Source organism: Eptatretus burgeri, chromosome 16, assembly GCF_056783735.1.
Source record: "Eptatretus burgeri isolate ZD-2024b chromosome 16, Ebu_testis_v1, whole genome shotgun sequence".
Lineage (NCBI taxonomy): Eukaryota > Metazoa > Chordata > Myxini > Myxiniformes > Myxinidae > Eptatretus > Eptatretus burgeri.
This window is the reverse complement of record NC_140976.1, coordinates 61712406-61735972: the sequence shown is the minus strand read 5'-3', so window position 1 is coordinate 61735972 and position 23567 is coordinate 61712406. Positions and strand designations below refer to the sequence as shown.

Below are 23567 nucleotides of genomic sequence, written 5' to 3'. Positions count from 1 at the left end.
ATTTTTTTTACCATCTCTGCCAATACTGAACACAACTTTGAACAATCACCACCACCTACATGCCACCATGAATTATTTATTTATAGACACCTTATCCTCTCCACAACCCACGCACAACGTTCAATTATTACCTCCACCACCGAAGGTGAGCGGAGGTTATATGTTCTCACCCCTTACTGTCTGTCTGTCTGTCTGTCTGTCTGTCTGGTGCCTACAGATCACAATTTAAAACCAATCGTCATGAAACTTTGCCAAGTTGTAGAGGGAGTCTCAACTGAGAAGCCTATTGTTTTTGAGGTCAAAGGTCAAAGGTCATCTTTAGGTCAAATTTCGAAAATCGTCATCTTTCTATCAGATTGACTTGAAATTTGAACGGGATTTGCATATTGCGTCACTCAATTGGGAAACCAACGATTTTTCAGATCGAAAGGTCAAAGGTCAACTTGAGGTCAAACTTCTAAAATCATCGATTTATATCCTCTTCAACTTTCAAGTTAATGGGCCAGATTTAAATTGATGATTTCAATTCGGCGTAGTCCATCACTGGATTAAAATCATCAATTTAAATCTGAAAAATAATCAGATTTCATCCGATCGACCTGAGCTTTGATGAACATTGTTAATTTTAATCATTTAAAATGAAATTGACAATTTGATGTATCCATGGCAACCTTTGGAGAGAGGCGGTGGATTTTGCAAGTATCGTGCTCTGCATGACGACGTCTTTTTCTTGTTTATTTATTTGTGCACACCTCATATTCATGCACAGCCAGTACAGTACTACGGACGTAACAGACGTATTCTCATATATCTTTGAATGGTGTGCATGCTTTTTCATAGGGTGGACCATAAAAAAGGTCAACATTTGCTAAAGCCAAGACTTTCTTCAGAATACAGTTATGAGTAAATTCAAACTTTCCTTTGATTGTTTCCGAGCCAAAGTTTGTTTATTTATTTGTGCACACCTCATATTCATGCACAGTCAGTACAGTAGTACGTACGTAACAGACGTATTCTCATATATCTTTGAATGATGTGCATGCTTTTTCATAGGGTGGACCATAAAAAAGGTAAACATTTGCTAATGCCAAGACTTTCTTTGTAATATAGTTATGAGTAAATTCAAACTTTCCTTTGATTGTCTCCGAGCCAAAGTTTGTTTATTTATTTGTGCACACCTCATATTCATGCACAGTCAGTACAGTAGTACGTACGTAACAGACGTATTCTCATATATCTTTGAATGATGTGCATGCTTTTTCATAGGGTGGACCATAAAAAAGGTCAACATTTGCTAATGCTGAGACTTTCTTCGTAATACAGTTATGAGTAAATTCAAACTTTCCTTTGATTGTTTCTGAGCCAAAGTTTGTTTATTTAATTTTTTTAAGGTATTAAAAATAATGCGGCAATTTTAAATCGAGCAGTGTATGATCTTTATACCGAAGGAAGACCTTGCGATGTTTCATTACAAAATCCAGCTTTTCGAGGCACTGAATGAAAATGATAACAGAAGATAACAGTATGGAGTTTGTAATTACTTTTCTGAGCTCCTGGAAATGAAGATCTCAGTGCAGATGAAATAATTTTCTCTGAAGATTGCTGTGTTCATATGAATGGGATGATGAATAAACAGAACAACAGGTTTTGGGGGTTGAGAAAAGCTTTACCATGAACCATGAAGACCATGAATGAGACCATGATGATGGTCCATGAATGAATGAATGAGACCATGAATGATGAATGAGACCATGAAGAAGAATCACTGCACTCTTCGAAATCACCGTCTGGTGTGGATCGAGTTCATCACCAATCTCCGATCCCTATTGTTTATGAAGACCCTAATATCGCCATGGCAGTAACTGTGACATCAGATCGTTATCTTCACAGGGCCGCAGGATGGCTCAGGCACGAACGGCACACACACACACACACACACACACACACACACACTCACCTCTCAGCTGTCGAGCCTGGGTTTCAATCCCAACCCAGCTATAAAAACTGTCATCCCAGTGTTTCACAGGCAGGGTGAATCATCAATGTGTGTGCTGTCCCTCGGATGGACATTAAACGGGTGTCCCCTCTGCCAGAATTTGTTGGTGGACGTTAAAGATCCAACAGCGTCAACAGTGTCCTTCGCAGAGAGTGGGTGAGTTTTCGTCGGTACCCTGGATAATGATGGCACAGCGGCACAGCTGCCCCCCTCGGCCAATGATGCTACCCCGCAGGCTTGTGCTGCATCCAAACGAAGAAGTTGAACATGGATGCAATGTTAATTGATTTCTGTATTCTGGACAGCTTAAGTGTGGTCTATGTTCCGTCTTAGCCTTGACTACGAGCTGTACAATTTCTTCGCTGCTTTGTAGACATACATAAAGTATGGGATCTATATTGTGGAAGAGGGCACAAAAGAAAGGGGAAACGGGTTCATGACCAATTCAGGCAGAGATATAAGAGGATATAAGCCTGGACAGAAATTGTAGAATGGACGTACAGATGATGATGTAAATTGTTAAGCACTCACGAATAACCCATCCGTACGGATGGGTTAATTCCCCCCCGAATTATGTAGGTAACAACTTGTAATACCCAACCCCACCAGGAGCTGCGCCACATGGTACACATTAACACAGAGAGAAGTGATCATACCCCCTGAAGGCCCAGGACTATGAATTTTTTTTTTCTCCCCAGAACCACCTAAAACATTCCCATGCATCTCCCAAATACAACCAGTAGATTTCAACTCATTCCGTTCAGTGGTTCAGGAGTGCATAGAAGTCAAACAAACAAACACTTCTCAAATTATATACAGTATAGTAGGATTTTAATGAACTCCAATTACTCTTATTACATTTTCATGATGCAAATTAAGCACAAATTATATAGTGTGACTTCCATAGCACAGGAAAAAGTTTGTGACATGTAAAACACTCGACGGCACTAACTCTCATGCACTCTGTACAATTTAGCTTCTGGGTTCCGAGTTACAAAACAAGTACTCTTGTCCAGATCAGCCAAACTTTAGGGATTTATATTTGTGTTTCCCAAATTCTTATGTTGCATTAGTCATCACAGCGTCTTCCAACGGATTGTTTTCTGTTATAAATTATTATTCCTCGCAGGTTTTCTGACTGTCCTGTGGCTCAGCTTGTACCAAAGGAGAGTTCAAGGTTATTATGTAATGCCGTAACCCTAACCGTAACCCTAAGCGTAATGCTAACACAGTTGCACGACCTTCAATGACTTTTCAACCGAGTTGTGCGACGTCTTACGATGACATTGATGTCGGTATATCTCATTTCTTCATCTATCAGTATTTGCCCAACAACCTTCAATGTTTCGGGCATTTCACAAATCTCCAATGATGCATATAAATAACTCGTATTCAGAACAAATGTTAGACTGATAAAATCATTCCCCCCCCCCCCGACCCCCGACATATTGTCATTACTACTTATTGTCAGGCCATAAGCCACCTGTTTGTCCCGACGGTGGCACACGGCAACTGAACGATCAATTGATCAAGAGGTTGTAGATAAGATTGCAGCATGTAACTTGGTACCACTTGGCCAATCAATTAAGATCTGTCACGTGACTGCAGGCACGATACCCGTTTGTAACGGTAACCTCACCTGTAACGGTAACACGGCTTTGGACCTGGAAGCCGGCACGAGGTTACCGGTACGAAATGTGATTGTGGTCGTTCAACAACTCGGCGTGTCGTCTGGAGTTATCAGGGCTGATGACTGGTCCTCTAAAACTTGCAGTCTTTCTGTTTCTCTCTCTGTCTCTCTCTGTCTGTCTCTCTCTCAAATTCAAAAAAGCAATTATTCCAAAGAAATGAGAAGTTTCATTTAAGTTACCTGGACAGGCAATCAGGACAAAATGATGAGCTGTCCACAGCCAGAATTCAATCATTGTGCATTCAAAATGTTATAATATATGGAATGTTGGTCCATCATGTTTTACCTCCTGCCTGAACTGGACATGCATACAAATTAGTGCATTAGCAACATTTAGTTCTCATGAGACTTTTTGGCCTTCAGCCAATTGTGCCTTACAAGTTAATCTTTACTTTACCTCGAAGCTTGTGAGCATGCTTTCTCCATTCTCGTTTAAACATCAAAAGAGCCTGTTTTTTTTGGCCCGAAACACTAGGGCCGATAGAATGCCGGACTGAAAGGTAAGTGCGTGATTTGTGGTGACATGGCCTGGGGGCAAGCAGGCCTAGCAGTGAAACTCAAAATGTCGGGTCGTCTTCGCATTCTGTTGTCCAGTGGCCGAACACCTCGCAGACCTCGCAGTACGGCCGGGGAGGCCGTCGCCGAGGAGTGCGGCATCTTTGGTTGTTCCGGAGGGGCGAAGCTGACCGGGAAGGTGGCGGGAGCTCTTGGCATTGACCCGTCTCGTGCGGGATGAAGACACCGCACAGGTCGCAAAATGTTTGTTTCTCCGGAGTTTTGCTAAAGAGGAAGGCAGGACAAAGGTGACAATAAAATTCTCATTGGTATATGATGTACAAAGGCAACAAAAACAACATGGTGGCGACCAAATTTTGTAAGTCAGCAAATTAAGGAAAGTATGTCAAATAATGTATACCACAAAGAAAAAGGCTTGTCCTCCATCCCATATCCCATTCGTAAAAAAATATTATTTTATTCTATATCTAAGAACCTCTCTGCTCCTATTTTCACGAGGAATTGCGTACATCGAACAGAAATGATAGACAAGCAGAACGAAGCTTCTTTGGCATCCGTTGCATACTCCATAAAGAAGGATGCTTAACTGTTAGCCCGCAACTTCCACACTGGTTGTCAGACGATTCATAAACAAAGGAGAAGTACAATGGAAGAGAAATGAAAAGGAATGAAGAATTCACCAAGGTGGTGAAATTTTTAGAGATCATATCAAATCAAAAGAAAACTTTTTAAGCAGCATAGAGCGACAAGATTGTTTCCATGCCGAGCTGGACCAAGCTTTGCGGAGAGGCCGAAGGAGACGGCACTTCATACATCACAAAGGAGGTGAATTTTTTTTCTTTGTTTTGTATGCAGGTGGTGGCCCACCTGGTGCTGGGCTGCTGATGCAGCACTCCTGTTACCAGAAAGCTTGTACTCATTTTACCGACCTCAGAAGGATGACAGGCTGAGTCAACCCACCTAATGTTATTTAACGGGTAGAGACAGGGGCTCAAACTCAAGACCCTAAGATCTTAAGCCAGCCACCTAAACCATGAAGCCAACACCAGGCTTGGAGGTGATTTGATAGAGATGTTTAAGATGATAAAAAGGTAGAGATAAAATCAGTGCAGAAGAGTTTTCATATTTTTTTTATAAATACCTAATTTCTATCCAAACAGACTCCTCAACATTAATTTCATCGCTTTCTCTTGATACGAGATGTTGCGTATGTGTTCGAAAGATGTTCTTTTCACATGATCTGAAACGCCTTCGCATCCTCCCTTCACTCCCTCGTTAGCCCTTGAAGGACCAGAGACATTGTGTCAATGACAATCAGGCTGTGTTGGCCCATCCGAGCTGTCACCAGGTGGGGTGGGGTGTGAACAATATCTCATATCTCTCTATCTCTCTCTATATCTATCTATCTATCTATCTATCTATCTATCTATCTATCTATCTATCTCTCTCTCTCTCTCTCTCTCTCTCTCTCTCTCTCTCTCTCTCTCTCTCTCTCTCTCTCTCTCTCTCTCTCTCTCTCTCTCTCTCGTATCTATCTCTTCTCGTCTCAGATGAGTGCTGGGCTCATACAGTGCTTATCGAAAGTCTACACCCCCTTTGGAAATTTTCACCTTTTGTTGCCCTTTAGCCTGGAATTAAATTGCGTTAAATCAGACTTTTTTTTAACCTTCATTTACACATCGTAACCCACAACTTTCAAGTGGAAAACAAATTATACAAATTTCACAAGATTAATAAAAAATACAAAACTAGAATATCTTGGTTGGGTGTGTCACGTCCCCACCCCCCTGCCCCCCTCCTCCCCCTGAGTTAATACTTGGTGGAAACACCTTTGACAACAATTACAGCTGCGAGTCTGTTGGGATACGTCTCTACTAGCTTTGCACACCTTGATTAGGCAATACTTGCCCATTGTTCTCTCCAAAACTGTTCAAGTTCAGTGAAGTTGCGTGGGGAGTGTTGATTGACAGCAATCTTCAAGTCATGCCACAGATTTTCAATTGGATTCAGGTCAGGGCTCTGACTGGGCCACTCAAGGACATTTACCTTTATGTTCCTTATCCACCCCAGTGTAGCTTTGGCTGTGTGCTTCGGGTCGTTGTCGTGTTGAAAAATGAACTTCCGTCCCAATTTCAGCTTTCTTGTCGATGCAGAGGGCAGCAGGTTTTCCTCTCGGATTTTTCTGTATTTTGCTCCATCCATTTTCCCTTCGATCCCAACAAGCCCCCCAGTTGCTGCTGATGAGAAACATCCCCATAACATGATGCTGCTACCAACCTGCTTCACAGTCGGGATGGTGTTCTTTGGGTGATTTGCTGTGTTGGGTTTGCGCCAAACGTAATGTTTTGCATTTAGGCAAAAATGTTCCATCTCGGTTTCATCAGACCACTAAACCTTTTGCCACATGGCTTCAGAATCTCCAGAGTGGTTTTTTGCATACCTCAAACAGGACTCAAGGTGGGCTTTTTTGAGTGATGGCTTCCTTCTTGCCACCCTACTCGACAGGCCAGACTTGTGGAGTGCTTGGGATATTGTTGTCATGCACACAGTGACCAGTCTCTGCCATAAAGCCATGTCGTAGCTCTTTCAAAGTTGTCATTGGCCTCTTGGTGACCTCTCTGGTCAGCCTCATTCTTGCTTGGTCATTCAGTTTGGAGGGACAGCCTGATCTAGGCAGGGTTTTGGTGATACCGTACGCCTTCCACTTCTTAATGATTGTCATGATTGTGCTCCAAGGGATATTGAAGGCCTTTTGAATATTTTTATACCCATCCTCTGATCTGAATGCCTGGTGTTGGCTTAATGGTTAGAGTGGTGGGCTTAGGGTCCCGAGTTCAAATCTCACTCGGCTGTTGAATTAATACCAGGTGGGATTGACTCTGCCTGTCATCCTTCCGAGGTCGGCAGAATGAGTGCCAGCTTGCTGGTATCCTGTGTCGGAGTGGTGACCCGTCCAGGATTGTGCCCAATAGCCAAGGAGACTGCTTAGGCAGCACCAACGTTCTGTACAGTGTATGGTCCCAATCTCCTCCTCCTCCTCCTCCTCCTCCTCCTCCTCCTCCTTGATCTGTGCCTTTCCATAACTTTATCCCGGAGGTCTTTTGAAAGCTCCTTAGTACTCATGGTCGAGTCTTTGCTGTGAAATGCACTACCCAACACAGGGAACCCACAGGAACAGCTAATTTCATTCTGAAATAATAAGAATCACTGCAATTTAACACAGGTGGAGGCCAATTAACTCGGTGTGTGATTTTGAAGCTGATTGCTTACACCTGAGTTAATTTACAATTGTTATTATAAGGAGGGTGGGACACTTATCCAACCAAGGTATTGTCGTTTTGTATTTTTAATTAATTTTCTGAAATCTGTAGAATTTGTTTTTTTCATTCGGAAGTTGTCTGTTACGATGTGTAAATTTGAAGGTGGGAAAAGTCTGATTTCATGTGATTCAACTCAAGGCTAAAAGGCAACAAAAGGTGAAAAAAAACATCTGAAATGGGGGTGTACACTTTCTATAGGCACTGATTGATTCGATTATCTGAGGGTAGTTATGTGCACATAGGGGGTAATAGGAATGTCTCTTTGCTTTGTAAATATCTTTTTGCCTGTACATATAATATGCTCTCTGACCTGTAATTTAAATGCGTGCCATTATTATATTATTACATGCTTGAAACCTAATGCTGTCTTGACTCATCCTGTTTGTCCCGACGGTGACTTATGGTGACCGACCGATTGATTGATTGATTGATTGATCAAGACATTGGGCTGTATACAAGATCACAGCACGTGACTTGGTACGCCTCAGCCAATCAATTAAGACCTCTCACGCAATCGCAGGCACGACACCCGTTCATTACGGTAACCTCACCTTTAACGGTAACACGACTTTGGACCTGGGAGCCTACCCGAAGTTAACGGTATGGAAGGCGACCGTGGTCGTTTAATGGCTCATCGTGCTGTCTGGGGTTATTCGAGCCCACGACCGTTACAATGCTATTCACGATATGCTGGGTTTCCCTTATTTAGTAAAGAGTGTTCTGTTTTTCGAAATGATCTTCCCACAGCAAGGAGAGACATCTACTCACACTGGACTGCCCCCATTGCCCCGAAAGGAAGCTTGCATCAACTCTTCCATTTTGGTTTTGAGGTCTTCGTTTTTGTTCTGCAGACTCACAATGATGGAATTCAGGGATGATATCTGTCCAGGAAGAGAAAGGCAAAAACAAACAAACAAAAAAAAGAAAAATTACTGAAATTCCAGTCTCGATCACTTAAAGTAAAACAATTATGTTTTCTTTAATCAAACTGAAAAACGAGACGCGACAATTTGATGATGCTTCGAAAATGATTTCTTCTTGGAATTTCATGGATAACTTCAATTCATCCCAATTCATCAACTAGACAAAGAGAATGCGGCACAAACACCCCACAAACAGTCTACGATTGATGAGATTCTCAGAAATCATGATAAATGATGATAACGTGCAATAATCAGGTTATCAGGTCATCAGATCATTTATGGCAGAGATAAAGAGTCACACTGAAAGAAAATACAACAACACGAAGAAGTTAAAGCAAGAAAGGTATTTTTAAGGTCCATCATGACTGTCGTCATCCTGGGGAGATCTTTCCCCTCCTCCGTATTCATAAACAACGAAGAAGGAAGATCAAATCATTTATTCGTCTTGCAGTGAGCGGATCTCAACCACACTATGGTGGGCACATTCACACAAGGAGACCATTTAATTTATTGGTTCTCTCTATATTTTGGTTTTGGATTCGGTAGACCCTCGGTTCTCGCATTGATATTCATGTCATGGAACCTTCACACACAGCAGTGCAGGTCGGCATCCCATGAGAAGCGGAATATATGATTTACACAAACTGAAATTGTTAAGATATGATTTGTTGTCATTTGTTCAGTACGAAGTGGCCATTGCACTAATACAAGCCTCGATTCTACAACTTTTGGTGTTATATCAATACAATCTGTTGATGTGCCTTCTGAGCTGTGTGTGTGTGTGTGCGTGCCACGATTTACCACCTGACATGGCATTTCCAAAAAGGAAAATCAAACACATCCGGTGACTCTGTGTCCTATTTCCCTATTTCTGAGATTTTGTCAGGATTGCGTGGAGATGACAACCATTCACTTGTCCACTTGTTGATTTGAACAGTCATGGGAATCGAACCCACACCAATGGAGTGAAAAAGTGGCTTTAACCACTTGTTCAAACGACCATTCTGCTTTGGCACATCGACATACACTTTCAACAACTAGAAGGGTACTGGGTAGAGCGCGTCCCTCCGCCACGTAATGCCTGATACACGAGAAGTACGTATCGGGCCCAAAACATTTTTGAAATATCATGCTATACAGTACTATATCGTTTTTGGCCCCATCTCTCAATGGTATGCCTGATGTTGGCTCAATGGTTAGGGTGGCAGGCTTTGGATCCTAGGGTCCTGAGTTCAAATCCTGCTCATCTGTTGAATTAATACCAGGTGGGGTTAACTCGACCTGTCATCCTTCCGAGGTCGGCAAAATGAGTGTCACCATGCTGGTATCCTGTGTCGGAGTGGAGACCCGTCCAGGTTTGTGCCCAATAGCCAAGGAGACTGCTTAATCAGCACCAACGCTCTGCACAGAGTATGGTCCCAATCTCCTCTCCTACTCTCAATGGTGAAGAATCACTTTTAAAATTAAATAATTATCATATCCAGATCCGGATTCGGATCTTCACCCAAATCGAATTAATTCGTCCTTGTCACACACCCAATGTGTCCACCAAGTTTCGTCCGAATCCGTACATAACTTTTTTAGATATCCTGCTATACATCATCTTTTGCCCCATCTCTCAATGGTGAAGTTGCAGTAGTCGGATCTTTAAAAATTCGGATCTTAAATTTAAAAAAAAATTCTAGTAGTCGGATCTGGATCCGGATCTTCACCAAAATCTAATCAGTTTGTCCTTGTCATGCACTGAACCTGTCCACAACCTTTTGAGATATCCTGTACCCAAACAGACAGACAAACAGACAGAAAGGGTGAAAACATAACCTCCTTCACCTTCGGTGATGGAGGTAAGGATATAAAAATTACGACAGAAAGTTAACATGTTGGGCAGCATCCTGGAGCTGGAAAGGAAATGCTTGAACGTGCTGATGAGCACGGAGCACGAATTTTGTGATGAGCATCCCCTAAATGATCTACAAAGGGGGGGGGGTGTTTAAATTAACCCAAACACCAAGTTGTCATCCAGACACTACCTTGGAGTTCCCTTCGTGCGTATGCGCAGCTTGTGGTTGCTCGGTTCCATGGTTTTGGAGTTATGGAGGAGTCGGACCGACGGGCGGACTGACAAACGCTACATCAGAGCAACAATGGATTTCCTCAAACGAGAGTTGAGAAAGTGTGTGGGTTTACCTTCACGACCACAAAGCTCCGATGGTAATTCCCGAAACGTGGACCTCACCTTGTTTTACACACCGGTAAACCTGCACTTTGTCAACTATTATTGATGAAAATCCATCATTGAAAACGACTTGCAAACCTCGACCATGACTCTTCTGGCTGCAAGTATGCGCAACATCGACTGGTACTACTATCACCTTCAATTATACACTGAGAACATGTAAATGTCACCGCCTGAAGTGGTATCGTTGCTCTACAATTTGCCGACAAGCAGCCGCGATGGTGGTTCTTTATCCCCCGCCGCGTGGCGGAAGGGGGATATTGTTGTCACCCGGGTCGTCCCTCCGGCTGTCCGTCCAGGCATCAACATTTATAGCTGTGAGTGGAATAACTCATAAACTGTTCGCCATATCGATTTGAAATTTTGGTCACACATGTACCACCTGAAAAGGAAGAACCCTATTGATATTGGGCGCGGCCAGATCCAAGATGGCCGACTGGGGCGGCCATCTTGAAAAAAAAGTTTTTTCGCCATATCGATTTGAAATTTTGGTCACACATGTACCACCTAAAAAGGAAGAACCCTATTGATTTTGGGCGTGGCCGGATCCAAGATGGCCGACTGGGGCGGCCATCTTTAAAAAAAAGTTTTTTCGCCATATCGATTTGAAATTTTGGTCACACATGTACCACCTAAAAAGGAAGAACCCTATTGATTTTGGGCGTGGCCGGATCCAAGATGGCCGACTGGGGCGGCCATCTTTAAAAAAAAGTTTTTTCGCCATATCGATTTGAAATTTTGGTCACACATGTACCACCTAAAAAGGAAGAACCCTATTGATTTTGGGCGTGGCCGGATCCAAGATGGCCGACTGGGGCGGCCATCTTTAAAAAAAATTTTTTGTAATAAATGGAAAACCGCTTCTCTGATTTCAATTATTTTTGGTTACTACGTTCCTCACCCCTGGGGAACTTTTTCGAGATCATGACCAAATGGTGTCTTGTTTCCAATTCACCTCCCTCATTATCTGGAATACGTATGACCTTTTTCATTCAATGACGGGGGATTCCCCATCTATGATGGTATATTTTTAAATTAATATCAGGGAATTAAGCAATTCTGTGATGGGCCAATCCAGAAGCATGAGAAAGTTGTTTTCAGTCAAGTTAGTCATCATTTCTTGGTTTTTGTCCTCAAAGGTTGGTCCTTGAAGACCTTTTGTGGGGGGGGGAATGGTGAATTAAAATGCAAGACCACTTTCACAACTCTACTGCTTTTCATCATCACCAGCTACAAGTAACAATCAGAGTTGTCCTGCAGAGGATAACAAATGCTGGTCATACGGTAGGTCCGATGCATATCACTCTGCATGTGGATATTGGAGTATCTCATCGGAACAAACAACACATTTTCAGCCAAAACACAAGCAACATCAATTTTCAGCTACAGCATGCATTACCTGGCTTTCAGACGCCTCCGAGTTTGGCGAGGCAGCAACACCTAACAGGACAGGGTCACAATCAGCCAAGCCACGAGACAAAAGCAAAGCACAAGACAAAGCACTTGCGGGCAGCAAGCCAAGCTTGTGTTCTCTGATTAGCTGATATTGCGGCAATTTTTTCTCTCTACAAGACCGAGGCTCATGGAGGTCGAGAGAGAGAGAGAGAGAGGGAGAGAGAGAGGGAGAGAGAGAGAGAGAGAGAGAGAGAGAGAGAGAGAGAGAGAGAGAGAGAGAGAGAGAGAGAGAGAGAGAGACAGAGAGAGAGAGAGAGAGAGAGAGAGACAGAGAGACAGAGAGACAGTGAGAGAGAGAGACAGACAGACAGACAGACAGTGAGAGAGAGAGAGACAGACAGACAGTGAGAGAGAGAGAGAGACAGAGAGACAGTGAGAGAGAGAGACAGACAGAGAGTGAGAGAGACAGAGAGAGAGAGAGACAGAGAGACAGAGAGAGAGAGAGACAGAGAGACAGAGAGAGAGAGAGAGAGAGAGAGAGAGAGAGAGAGAGAGAGAGAGAGAGAGAGAGAGAGAGAGAGAGAAAATCAGCGGATTGGGAAGGGTTAATGGGGGAAATAAAGATCATGCGTCAGTATGGGGATGACATGAGGTGGCAGTGTACTGCCTGTTTGAAGCATTGGAGGGAAGAGTGGGAATTAACAGCCTCAGGAAGGCAGTTCCACAGAAAGGAGAAACGAAGAACAAAGGGGTTGAGGTGTGCAGTCAATCTGTTTAAGCTTAACCAGGATAGTGTTACTGGAAGAACACGCGCATCCTTGAGTTGCTGGGGAGGGTCGGAGTACTGAGTGAATAGAGGGAGCAATATAAGAGAAGAGGTGGTAAAAAAAAAGAGAGTGATCACAGAAGATTCCAATGCTGATGAGAACTTTCGATTCCACAGAATCCAGGTGAGGCAGATATGATGCTGGGGCATCAGCCCATAGAAGAGAAAAGTACAGTCAAAGACCTTGTGGACTGTGAGTGACTGTTTTTCCGAGGAAGGACTTGGATCGACAGAGGATGCCCAGTCTTTAACTGGCTTTGAAGGCCAGCCTTTCCATGTGGTCAGACCAGGAAATGGCATTGCTAATGGTGAGGCCAAGAAGTTCAACAGACTGAACCTCTTCCAGTTGTCGACCGTGGAAATAGACAGGTGAGTTTGTTTGACAATCCTTCAGGAGCGACATTGTGAGACAGTGATATTTTCAGTATTGAAGGACACGTTCCATTTATCAGACCAGAATCTAATCAATTACACATCAGCAGAGAGTGACGTAGCCACAGCCTGCCTCCAGTGGGATGGGGAACTTCATGACAATGTGGAGTCGTCTGCCAAAAAGGAAGAGAGCGTTTTGTAGATCATCAGAGGGGTCGTTTATATAGATGAGGAACAATAATGAGACCAAAACACGGCCTTGGGAACTCCAGTCTCCAATAGAGGAGAGGATGAGAGGGCTCCATTTATGGCAACACATTCACTACGCAGGAGTGGAGGAAGTCAGAAATCCAGGAATGATGGGCAGCCTTGTATGCCACAGGTGGAGAGCTTAGCAAGCAAAGCAAGATGCCCGACTTTCGAATGCCCATGATATGTCTAAGGCGACTGTCCTGACCTCTTGATTGATGAAGATTGAAGGTCTCCAACCATTGCTGCAAAAGGAACAGAAGCATCTCCAGATTTGAGTGACTGGGATGGAATCCAAACTGATGGTTAGATATCAGGCTGTTGTCCTTTATTCCTCCAGGTCTTTCAATCTTGTCCCTTTACCCTGCTGTTGGTGCCCCCCACCCACCCCCATTATTTCCACTGTTCTTTTCATTCTGTCATATCTTGGTCTGTTCTGTGTTGTCACTCCCCCATGAGCCACAACTCCATATAAAAGAAAATCCAATTCACCATGAAATATTTCTTAAAATAAGGCATGCTTAGCATTTCTCAGTAAGGTATTACTCTATAGTCTATAACAGACATGAAGAACATGTCATGGGTAAATAAATGGACAGCAAGAGTGTGCTGCTGGTTGGTCATCACCGTTCCGAAAAAAATATACATATATTGTTGCGGAGCCGGGTATCGGCTGCGAGCACGACCACTAGGTGGAGCAGTAGGGTCAACTCTACCGAACATCCGGAATTTAGATCGTACTGTTCGGAAAACTCTGAGGGTACGGGTCCCTTACCGGACCGTGAATCGTCAATAATTCCACCACGTGGTACAGGGTTATTTGCCAATCTTCAAAATACCTAGAGATCCACGTGGCGAGCTACCGAGTATTCAGACCCTCGACAGCCCTCGTACGAGTCGAGCCGTTAGCGTGCCCGACCCGTGCGCAACCCGAGCGGCTGGTTGCCGAAGTCCCGTCGGTTCAAATGTACCTTTACAGCGGCAACAGCCTTTGTAATTCACCAACACGTGCCATGCTAAGCCAATGGAAGAAACACAAAAACGAGCGGATACATTTCACAAATGGGGAATTTGTTCACAGTAATCGGGGAAACGAGGGAAGCATGTAAGGGCAGAGTTATCACGACTAATAGAGAATGCAAATTTACACACAAGCACTTAAACAATTCCTACTTAAAGACGGGCCCACAGACAGACGCACACCTGAAAAAAACGGACCCAAAATGGTCTTTATTTTCCCTTCAGCTCAGAGGGAAGACGAGCTGAGGGACGAGAAAGTAGCAGGCTACCTGGCAGCTCGACGTCCGCACCTTCCTGGAGCACCAGTCGGCCAAGAAGGAACCAGGGCAGCCAGACGCAGACCATGCCAGCCACAAGACGAGCCGAGAACCAGAACCCGCCAGCGACGAGATGCCTTTCGCCCAGCCTCGAGAGATGCATTTTGAACGGACGCGAATTCTTCCTCTCCGAGCTCCAGCAGATCCACACGATTCTTTGCTCTCCATTCCTTTTTATCCCTCTCGGGCGCGGTCTGCTCAGGCGTGGCCCACTCTCGGGCACGCGGCCAAGCTTACCGGTTCATGACCATATTTAGGAATGGAATTCCATCCCCGAATGAATTTCGAACATGCCCGCATACCAGCGAGCGCGCGGAGAATGCCGGGAGCAGAGGGTTGTCGCTGTGAGAGCGAAGATGGCGTTGTTGTTGTACTTGGAGATGTAGTAGCCATAGTTGTTGTTGTGAGTGATGTAAAAATCCTAACTATTAAAATAACTCACAGCGCATGTACATTTATTCATCCATTAAATGAGGGACGGGGACCCTAACTAAAAACACATACTTACCGATATAAGTGTTCTCTCGGACCTGTATGTTGAGTGCTCATGGCTTCCAGATTCGCAACAATATATCACCTTCAATGTATACACTGATGAGCCAAAACATAATGACCACCTGCCTAATATGCTGTTGGTCCTCCGTGTGCCGCCAAAACAGTGCCGACCCGCCGAGGCATGGACTCCACAACACCCCTGAAGGTGTCCTGTGGTATCTGGCACCAAAACATTAGCAGCAGATCCTTCAAGTCCGGTAAGTTGCGAGGTGGAGCTGCTGTGGATCGGACTTGTCAGTCCAGCACATCCCACAGATGCTCAATCGGATTGGGATCTGGAGCATTTGGAGGCCAGGGCAACACCGTGAACACTTCATCATGTTCCTCAAACCATTCCCGAACAATGTGCAGTGTGGCAGGGTGCATTATCCTGCTGAAAGAGGCCACTGCCATCAGGGAACACCATTGCCATGAAGGGGTGTACCCGGTCTGCAACGATGTTTAGGTAGTTGACACGTGTCAAATTGATGTCCACATGAATGGCCGGACCCAGGGTTTCCCAGCAGAACATTGCCCAGAGCATCACACTCCCTCCACTGGCTTCTCGTCTTCCCCCAGTGCATCTGGTGCCATCACTTCCTCAGGTAAATGGCGCACACGGACACGGCCATCCATGTGATCTTAAAGAAAACGGGACTCATCAGACCAGGGGACCTTCTTCCACTGATCCAAGGTCCAGTTCCGACGCTCTTGTGCCCATTGCAGGTGCTTTCCACGGTGGACAGGGTTCATCATGGGCACTCTGACCAGTCTGCGGCTACGCAGCCCCATACGCAGCAGGGTGCGATGCACTGTGGATTGTGACACATTCCTCCCGTGACCACCATTACAATTTTCTGTGACTTGTGCCACAGTAGACCTTCTGTCGGTTCGGACCAGATGTAATAGCCTTCGTTGCCCTTGAACATCGATGAGCCTTTGGCGCCCAACACCCTGTCGCCGGTTTGTGGTTTGTCCCTCCTCGGACCACTGTCGGTAGGTACTCACCACTGCTGACCGGGAGCACCCCACAAGCCTTGCAGTTTCAGAGATGCTCTGACCCAGTTGTCTGGCCATAATAATTTGGCCCTTGTCAAAGTCGCTCAGGTCTTTACTTGCCGTGCTCACACTCAGATATCATTTCCACCAACTTGGATACAGAAGGTGTGCAACACATCTGACAAGAAGTTACTTCTGATCAGTATGAATTTCAATGATTCAAAAGTTTCATCAAAGGAGGTGTATTGGGTTAACCCTCAAGTAATGGCAGGATGTACTGATGAACTCTGATGAATCCATGTTTCAACAATGATGTCGGTTGTGAATATAATAAAATTAAAAAAGAAATGAATAAAAAGCGAGCACCCGCAGCGGCATCTGAATCAATGTCTGAGAACCACCAACCATGGCGTGCCAATATGATGGAATGTAGGAAGCTCATACAGACATGGAAGAGATGGACAAGACAATGATTAAAACTCTCACCGATTTGAACCGTCACTTTGTATCCTCATTAAGACTGGCTGGCAAATACTCAAATTCATTTCTACGGTCAGCCTTTTGGACAGGTAGAGTCTCTAGATCTCACAGGCCTCACCACCAAACTACGACTCTCTTGGTTAGATCATAGCATAATGCTGCCCTCCAACGCCGGCCACCACCTTAGTATTCTCTGCAGAGGCAAGTCTGACCCAGCTGAATAAGGTCTCCGTGATAGCCTCCATCTCAAGTGCCATGGGATTGGCTTCCCACAATGAGTGGGTGTTGCTGCTTCTCACCATGACCCCCTGAAGGACGCGGAGTAAAGCCGTCAAGATCATTGGCATTGCAGGAGACTTTCGTCGATCTTTCTTTTTCTTTGTAGGCCGAGAAAAGAAGTTGCTTGACAGCCACTCCCTAAACAAATACATCTGAGAATCACAACTTATAAGATAAGAAAGAGTTTTGTAAGAGAGGAGGAATGAATCAAGGAAGGAGTGAAAATGTCAATGTGGAAGAAATTCGAGAACCGTTACTACTTGCAGTGGACATTAGTCTACAACAGTCTGCGAGATAAACGGCTGTCTGCAATCTGGTACAAACAGCACATTGGAAAAAAGCCAGAACCATAAATGCTTGAAAAGCCTCTGAAAATGGCTTAAGAAATGCAATTTTTTTTTTCACCAGGACATGATCTTAAAGACACCTATAAGACGAGAGATGAAAACATCACAGGTAGGAGGAATGTGGGATGACATGAGTTGGTGATGCACCGGCAGATTGAAGCCCCGGAGCGAAGGGTGAGATTGTACCTCCTCGGGAAGGTGGCTCACTCCATTCAATTCTACGTTAATCGTGTACAAGGGAGGTACAGCGGTTATACATCGGCCGACCTGACAAACCTGAAGACCCGAGTGGATGTGCTTGCAAGTGGTCTTGCCTTATTACAGAGTGACTCGTTCCAACCTGCGAACAATCAAAAAAAATATTAATCTTCCGTCTTATCAGGGATAACTTATCAGCGATAAGCTTCAGCAAAGGATTTCGACAAAGTAAGACCTTTACATCACGAGTGACGAGTCATGCTCCGAAAGCAGGCAGGATTATACAAACAATGGAGGAACAAGACCCCATAATTTGTGTTTCCTCAACCTTTTACAGATATGATCATCATCACGGATGGAAAGTTCACAGACCTTCAAAGCATTCCACAAAGCAGGAGTCATCGTTCGATGCACTCCATTGTTGACACGTAATCTCACCTGAGAGCCCGTTTTAATGGTGCCAAAAGTATTTTCTGAGTTGGTGGCCACATTTTCTCTTTCCAGCCTGGACAGGTACATGGTACATAGCATGAACCACAGTAATCATAGCCTAAAACTCGTCTCAAAATTTTCACCCAAAAGCTTCTTTACCCACAAGTGAGATAAGAGTGTCATGAACAACAGGAGTGGAACCCACCAGTTTTACAGCTTGTGCATGAAAATGATTAATTCAAGCTTAGATTAAAAAAAATAATAATAATAAATGCTCAGTAACCCACAAAGACTTCTCTGTGTTGTTATTCTGTATCAAAAGTAACCATTTCAATTCAAACACAAAACTATATACATATACATACACACTGCATATATACAGAAAAGTAATAAATAAATTAGAAACCTTTACAAGGCTGAAAGTAGTTGGGACTCCAGTTACTGTAGAAAGTCACTTGGAAACCAAATTGTCAAACTTGAACCTTGTCAGCATACAGAAAATCGAGAAAACTGTCCCCGTCCTCCACCCCCTCCACAAGTGTGAAGCTCATGGAAGAGCAAGGTTAAATAGACAATGGGTAACAGGGCAACAATTGGGCACAAACAGCAAGAGAATATGGAACAGAAAAGGAGAGAGAGAGAGAGAGAGAGAGAGAGAGAGAGAGAGAGAGAGAGAGAGAGAGAGAGAGAGAGAGAGAGAGAGAGAGAGAGAGAGAGAGAGAGAGAGAGAGAGAGAGAGAGAGAGAGAGAGAGAGAGAGAGAGAGAGAGAGAGAGAGAGAGAGAGAGAGAGAGAGAGAGAGAGAGAGAGAGAGAGAGAGAGAGAGAGAATGTGATGCAAGAGTACCAGTGAATAGAGGAGAGTGGTACTCCATTGAAATATTGGCAAAGACTTTGTAGACTGAGTAGGTTGCTCTGCTTTTCCAAGGAAAGACTTGGATTGATGGAGGATGCCAGTCTGTGGCTGGCTTGCTACGTGTTTGGCCCAGGAGAGGTCGTGGCTGATAGTAAGTCTGAGAAGTTAAAAAGACTGAACCTTTTCCAGTGGCTGAGCATGGACACAGACAGGTAGGTTACGACAAAATTGAGGATAATATAATATATATATATATATATATATATATATATATATATATATATATATATATATATATATATATTCAAATGTATATACTGGAGTAAAACTCCCGCAATGTTTCTGTGTGCTTGTTTTGTGTGTGTGTGTGTGTGTGTGTGTGTGTGTGTGTGTGTGTGTGTGTGTGTGTGTGTGTGTGTGTGTGTTCCCACATGTAAGGACATGACTAATTGTGTCCCATTACAGCCATTGCAGCATGATTTGTGACCAACAAGCATCGTTTGCCACCACTAACGCCTCATTACAGCAGTGGTAGGAGGACAGTTTTGCAGGTAAGAATAAAGACAATAATAATCTGTTCTGCAACCTACAGCAACATGGTGATGCCACCGTCACATGTGCTATACTGTGACCCCTTGGGGGGGGGGGGGCGTCTCACAGCATGAAACAAGCATTATTGGGGAATGGTTCAAAATGTCACAAGCAGAGAGAGAGAAAAAAAAAAAAAGACAGCAAAGCTGCGGACATGCTTCATCCTCATTAGAAGTCCAGTCATCCAGTCTATCGGAACTTCAGTCCTCCTATTTCTGTGTGTGCACAGTGTGACCGGCAAGGCGTCTAAATTTTACCTCCACATTATGAACTATATTTCTTCTTTAAAATTTACTCTAAAAGATAAGTATGGTACTGTCTTTTTCTTGCCTTTATGTCATGATGCCTGTTTGGTACAAAACATGCCGAAGACAAGCATGAACTAAAGCATCTTTTAATCAGTTAAAAACTTTAAAACATTCATGGAAACTTAAAACGTTAATTAAAAAAAAAAAAAAAATCATCGTTGTCATTAGATTCTGCAATCACATTGTGTTAGAAGGGATAGAGAATAAGAAAGAAATAGTAAGGGCTTCTTGGAAGGGCATGCTGAAGAATGAAGATGGGTTTTGTCTTTTTTACCTCCGCCACCGAAGGTGGACGGAGGTTATGTTTTCATTCCCGTGTGTTTGTTACTAGGCCAAAGTAAAGAAAGTTATTGCCATGTTCATCTGATCAGTTATTACTTGGCGAAAAAAAAAAATTTTGACAAGTATTTGGCAAAATACTGAGTGTTTGTCTGTCTTTGTTCGTTCGCTCGACTACAGCCCACACCGCTCAACCGATCGTTCCGAAACATTTGGAGATTATAGGTACTAAAAGTATGAAGATTGTAGTTTGTCGGTACGACTGCCGATAGACGGATGACGCAACGTCAACATCGGGCAAAAAAATTTAAATTGTCAATTTTCAACTGATTGACTTGAAATTTGAACAGCATTTTCATATGAGCTCACTGGATTCAACCACCAATGTATTTTTGAGGTCAACATCGGCCTCATCTGGATGTAATAATTTCTTAATTTTCTTCATAATTGAGAGATGGGGCCAAAAACGATATATATATATATATATATATATATATATATATATATATATGATATTTCAAAAATTTGTGCATGGATTATGACAAAACTTGGTGGATGAGTTGGTTAGGTGACAAGAACAAGATAGTTAGATTTTGGTTAAGGTCTGGATCCATATCCGGCCTATCAGTGGGTTACAATTTGTGAACTATTCAGGTTGGCGGGAGAATGCGCTCCACCGAATGCCGTTCTAGTTCACTTTGCATCCTTAGTTTGTATTTTTTTTTTAACAAGCAAAATGATGAACCTGTGTAGTTCATGTACATCACACAATTATATTAGTTTTTACAAGCAATTGTGAACAGCCAATCAAAATGAAAATTGTGATGTTTCGTCCCCAATCATGTCCACGATGACCGTGGACATTATTTGTTCCTGAAATTTGGCTCGACTTCCATGAAATGTCCTTCTTTTGATTGCAGCACAAGGCTGTTGGGTTTCATCATTGACTATGGGGCATGGCTGTGCCGCTGATGCAGTGCTCCAGTGGGTTAGAGAAGTAAGTTGGAATTTGATCAGCGTGCCCGCGATAACTCGTCTGCTCTTCACGAAGGACGCCATATGATCTTTAACGTTCACCATCTAATGCTAACGGACGGGATGCCCAGTTCAACATCCATCCGAGGGACCGCACACATATGTATGAACCACCCTGCTTGTGAGACAGAAGGATGACGGTTTATAGGTGGGTCAAGATTCAAACCCAGATGAGACAGCCGAGAGGCGAGTACGCGTATCTCTATAGCCCATAGGTTATGGTACCGGTCCACTCGTTGGTCTCCTATTGCCATTGTTCTATACAACATGAACTGCACTGATGGGATGACACACGGGGGTGGACAAGATGTTAACAGAAGCAAAACTATCAAGAAGGGAAAACTGGAGATTTGGAATGAGGTGGGCTTGAGGAGGGTTAATGGGGGATAAAAAAAACACACACCAAGATCTGGTGTTGCATGGGGGATGATCTGAGAAATATATATATTTTTTTGGTAACAATAGCAGGAACCAAATGTATTTATAGAATCATTGTAGGGTTGAGAAAAACAGCAATGCAGGATATTATGCGGCTTGGAAGGAAGAATGCTTGGTAAAGAAAGACAATCGGAAAAAGGTGTAGTTTTGGGAAACATTTTTACTAATAAACACTTGACTATCTTAAACAGACAGTAAGTAACCATCGAACATATGTACAAAGTTATTATGTTTCATTATTATCATAGTACTCCTTTCCCAGATACATAATCAGCGATGAACAAATAATGCCACAACATTGTGAGAAAACATGCATTTTACAAAAACAGACTACGCGATCTAGAATTGGTCCTGAAACATTGTGAAACATTCATTTGAAACAAACCACTGCAATTGTGTTCAAACGTTGTTTGAACGAGTGTTCGACCATGCGATGATATTAGAACATGCTACTGCTGGGTGGAAAAAAAAATATTCGAGGATATTCCACTTCGAGAAACCAGAAACATCATCCAATGCTCCACGCAAGCTTCACTGTTTAAGATGAAATCTCAATATTGAAAAGTTTCCTTACGGGAAATAGAGTAATGTAAGAACCATATATAATCCTTATAGCTCCGTACACGATTTAAATATGATAAAATTATGACCCTTTCTAAAAAAAAAGTTAATGTCTTGTACGCCGCGTGACCTTTCACAGTTCTGGTGCAAAAGTTGCTCTTCGTACAGCAACTTCGGATGTCCTCAGGTAACAGTGAAACAACGAGCTCGTGACATCGTCAACCTCTGTGTCGATACAAAATAGTGCTCAATCTCGTCCTGTACTACAGGTGAACATGGAACATGGATAAAATCTCTCCGACAAAGATGTCAAAAAGAAAAACTTCCAAATGTTTCCTACGATTCCTCGTTTACCTTTACTAAACAGGTGTGCCGGGCTATGAGTTGCTTCGACAGAATGCGCCGTGGGATTACATCCCCTTCGTTCTGGACAGGTAAAGGTAAATGACCAAATTGATTGCTCGTCTGGAGACCGTTTGGGTTACACCTCGTAGCCCATTTACGAGGGTGGTTTGTCGGAGGAACCGAGAGGTACACGCGGGTTTACAAAACAGTTGAACAGATAAAACACGACTAGTGTTCTGGGCCCAGTCATTGTCCTAATCTTCATCAATGATCTCTCCGACTCTCTGGAAAATCCCCTTTATCTATTTGCTGATGACTCCACCCTCTGCCAAGACATCCGTCATCCTTCACACGGGTAGTCTGCGGTCTTGGCTTCCCTCTCTTCAGACCCTGACAAAATCACAAGATGGTCAAACACTTCGAATATGCCTTCCAATCCTGACAAATCTTGCACTCTCACCATTTCTCTCCCAAAGGACCATCTGGAAAACCCTCCCACCTACTTTCTTAACAATCCTCTTGAGGAAGTTCAGTCATTCACATTCCTGGGTCCAACTATCAGCCATTGACTTTCTTGGGCAAACCACGTTTCAAAGTTGGCCTCCAAAGTACAGCAGCCGATGGGGCATCCTCCATCGTACGAAGTCCTTCCTTGGCACACCTGAACTCCTATCCACCTACAAGGCCTTTATCTTCACCTTGATAGAGTACTGCTCTCTCCTCTGGGCTGGCTCCCCTTCCTCACATCTTGCTTAGCATGATGCTGTGGAAATCAAGGCTTTCAAGATCACCGGAATCTCTCACAATGAAGCCGAGTCTACGGGGCCTATCACTTTACAATCGCGCACAGGTTGGTGGTTTCTCCATCTTCTACCACCTCCTTCCTGGTCCTGCAGCCTCTGCTCTTTCCCCCAAGTTTCTGCAGGGTGCAAGCGGTCCACCACCAACCCGAATCTGATGAAACGCCCAGAATCCAAAATCGCTGCTCACCTTCACTCATTAGCTCCTCTTTTTTTTTCCAACCTGT

The 23567-nt window shown here is 43.7% G+C and overlaps 1 protein-coding gene across 9 annotated transcripts in view; it reads right to left on the bottom strand.

The window, feature by feature from the left end:
- Positions 1-2805: 2805 nt before the first annotated feature.
- CLIP1 (CAP-Gly domain containing linker protein 1) overlaps positions 2806-23567 on the bottom strand; it is a 128710-nt gene continuing 107948 nt past the window's right edge. For 6 of the 9 annotated variants that reach the window (XM_085859716.1, XM_085859720.1, XM_085859721.1 and 3 more), the window contains exons 20-23: positions 18136-18202; positions 17767-17839; positions 8291-8403; positions 2806-4466 (exon numbers count right to left, since the gene is read on the bottom strand). In XM_085859716.1, the coding sequence (XP_085715842.1) occupies positions 4158-4466; positions 8291-8403; positions 17767-17839; positions 18136-18202 (562 nt within the window). In that variant the 3' untranslated portion in view covers positions 2806-4157. Of the gene's footprint in view, positions 4467-8290; positions 8404-12080; positions 12122-17766; positions 17840-18135; positions 18203-23567 lie in introns of those variants that run through there. The other 3 variants (XM_085859723.1, XM_085859722.1, XR_015052432.1) reach the window with 3 other exon arrangements.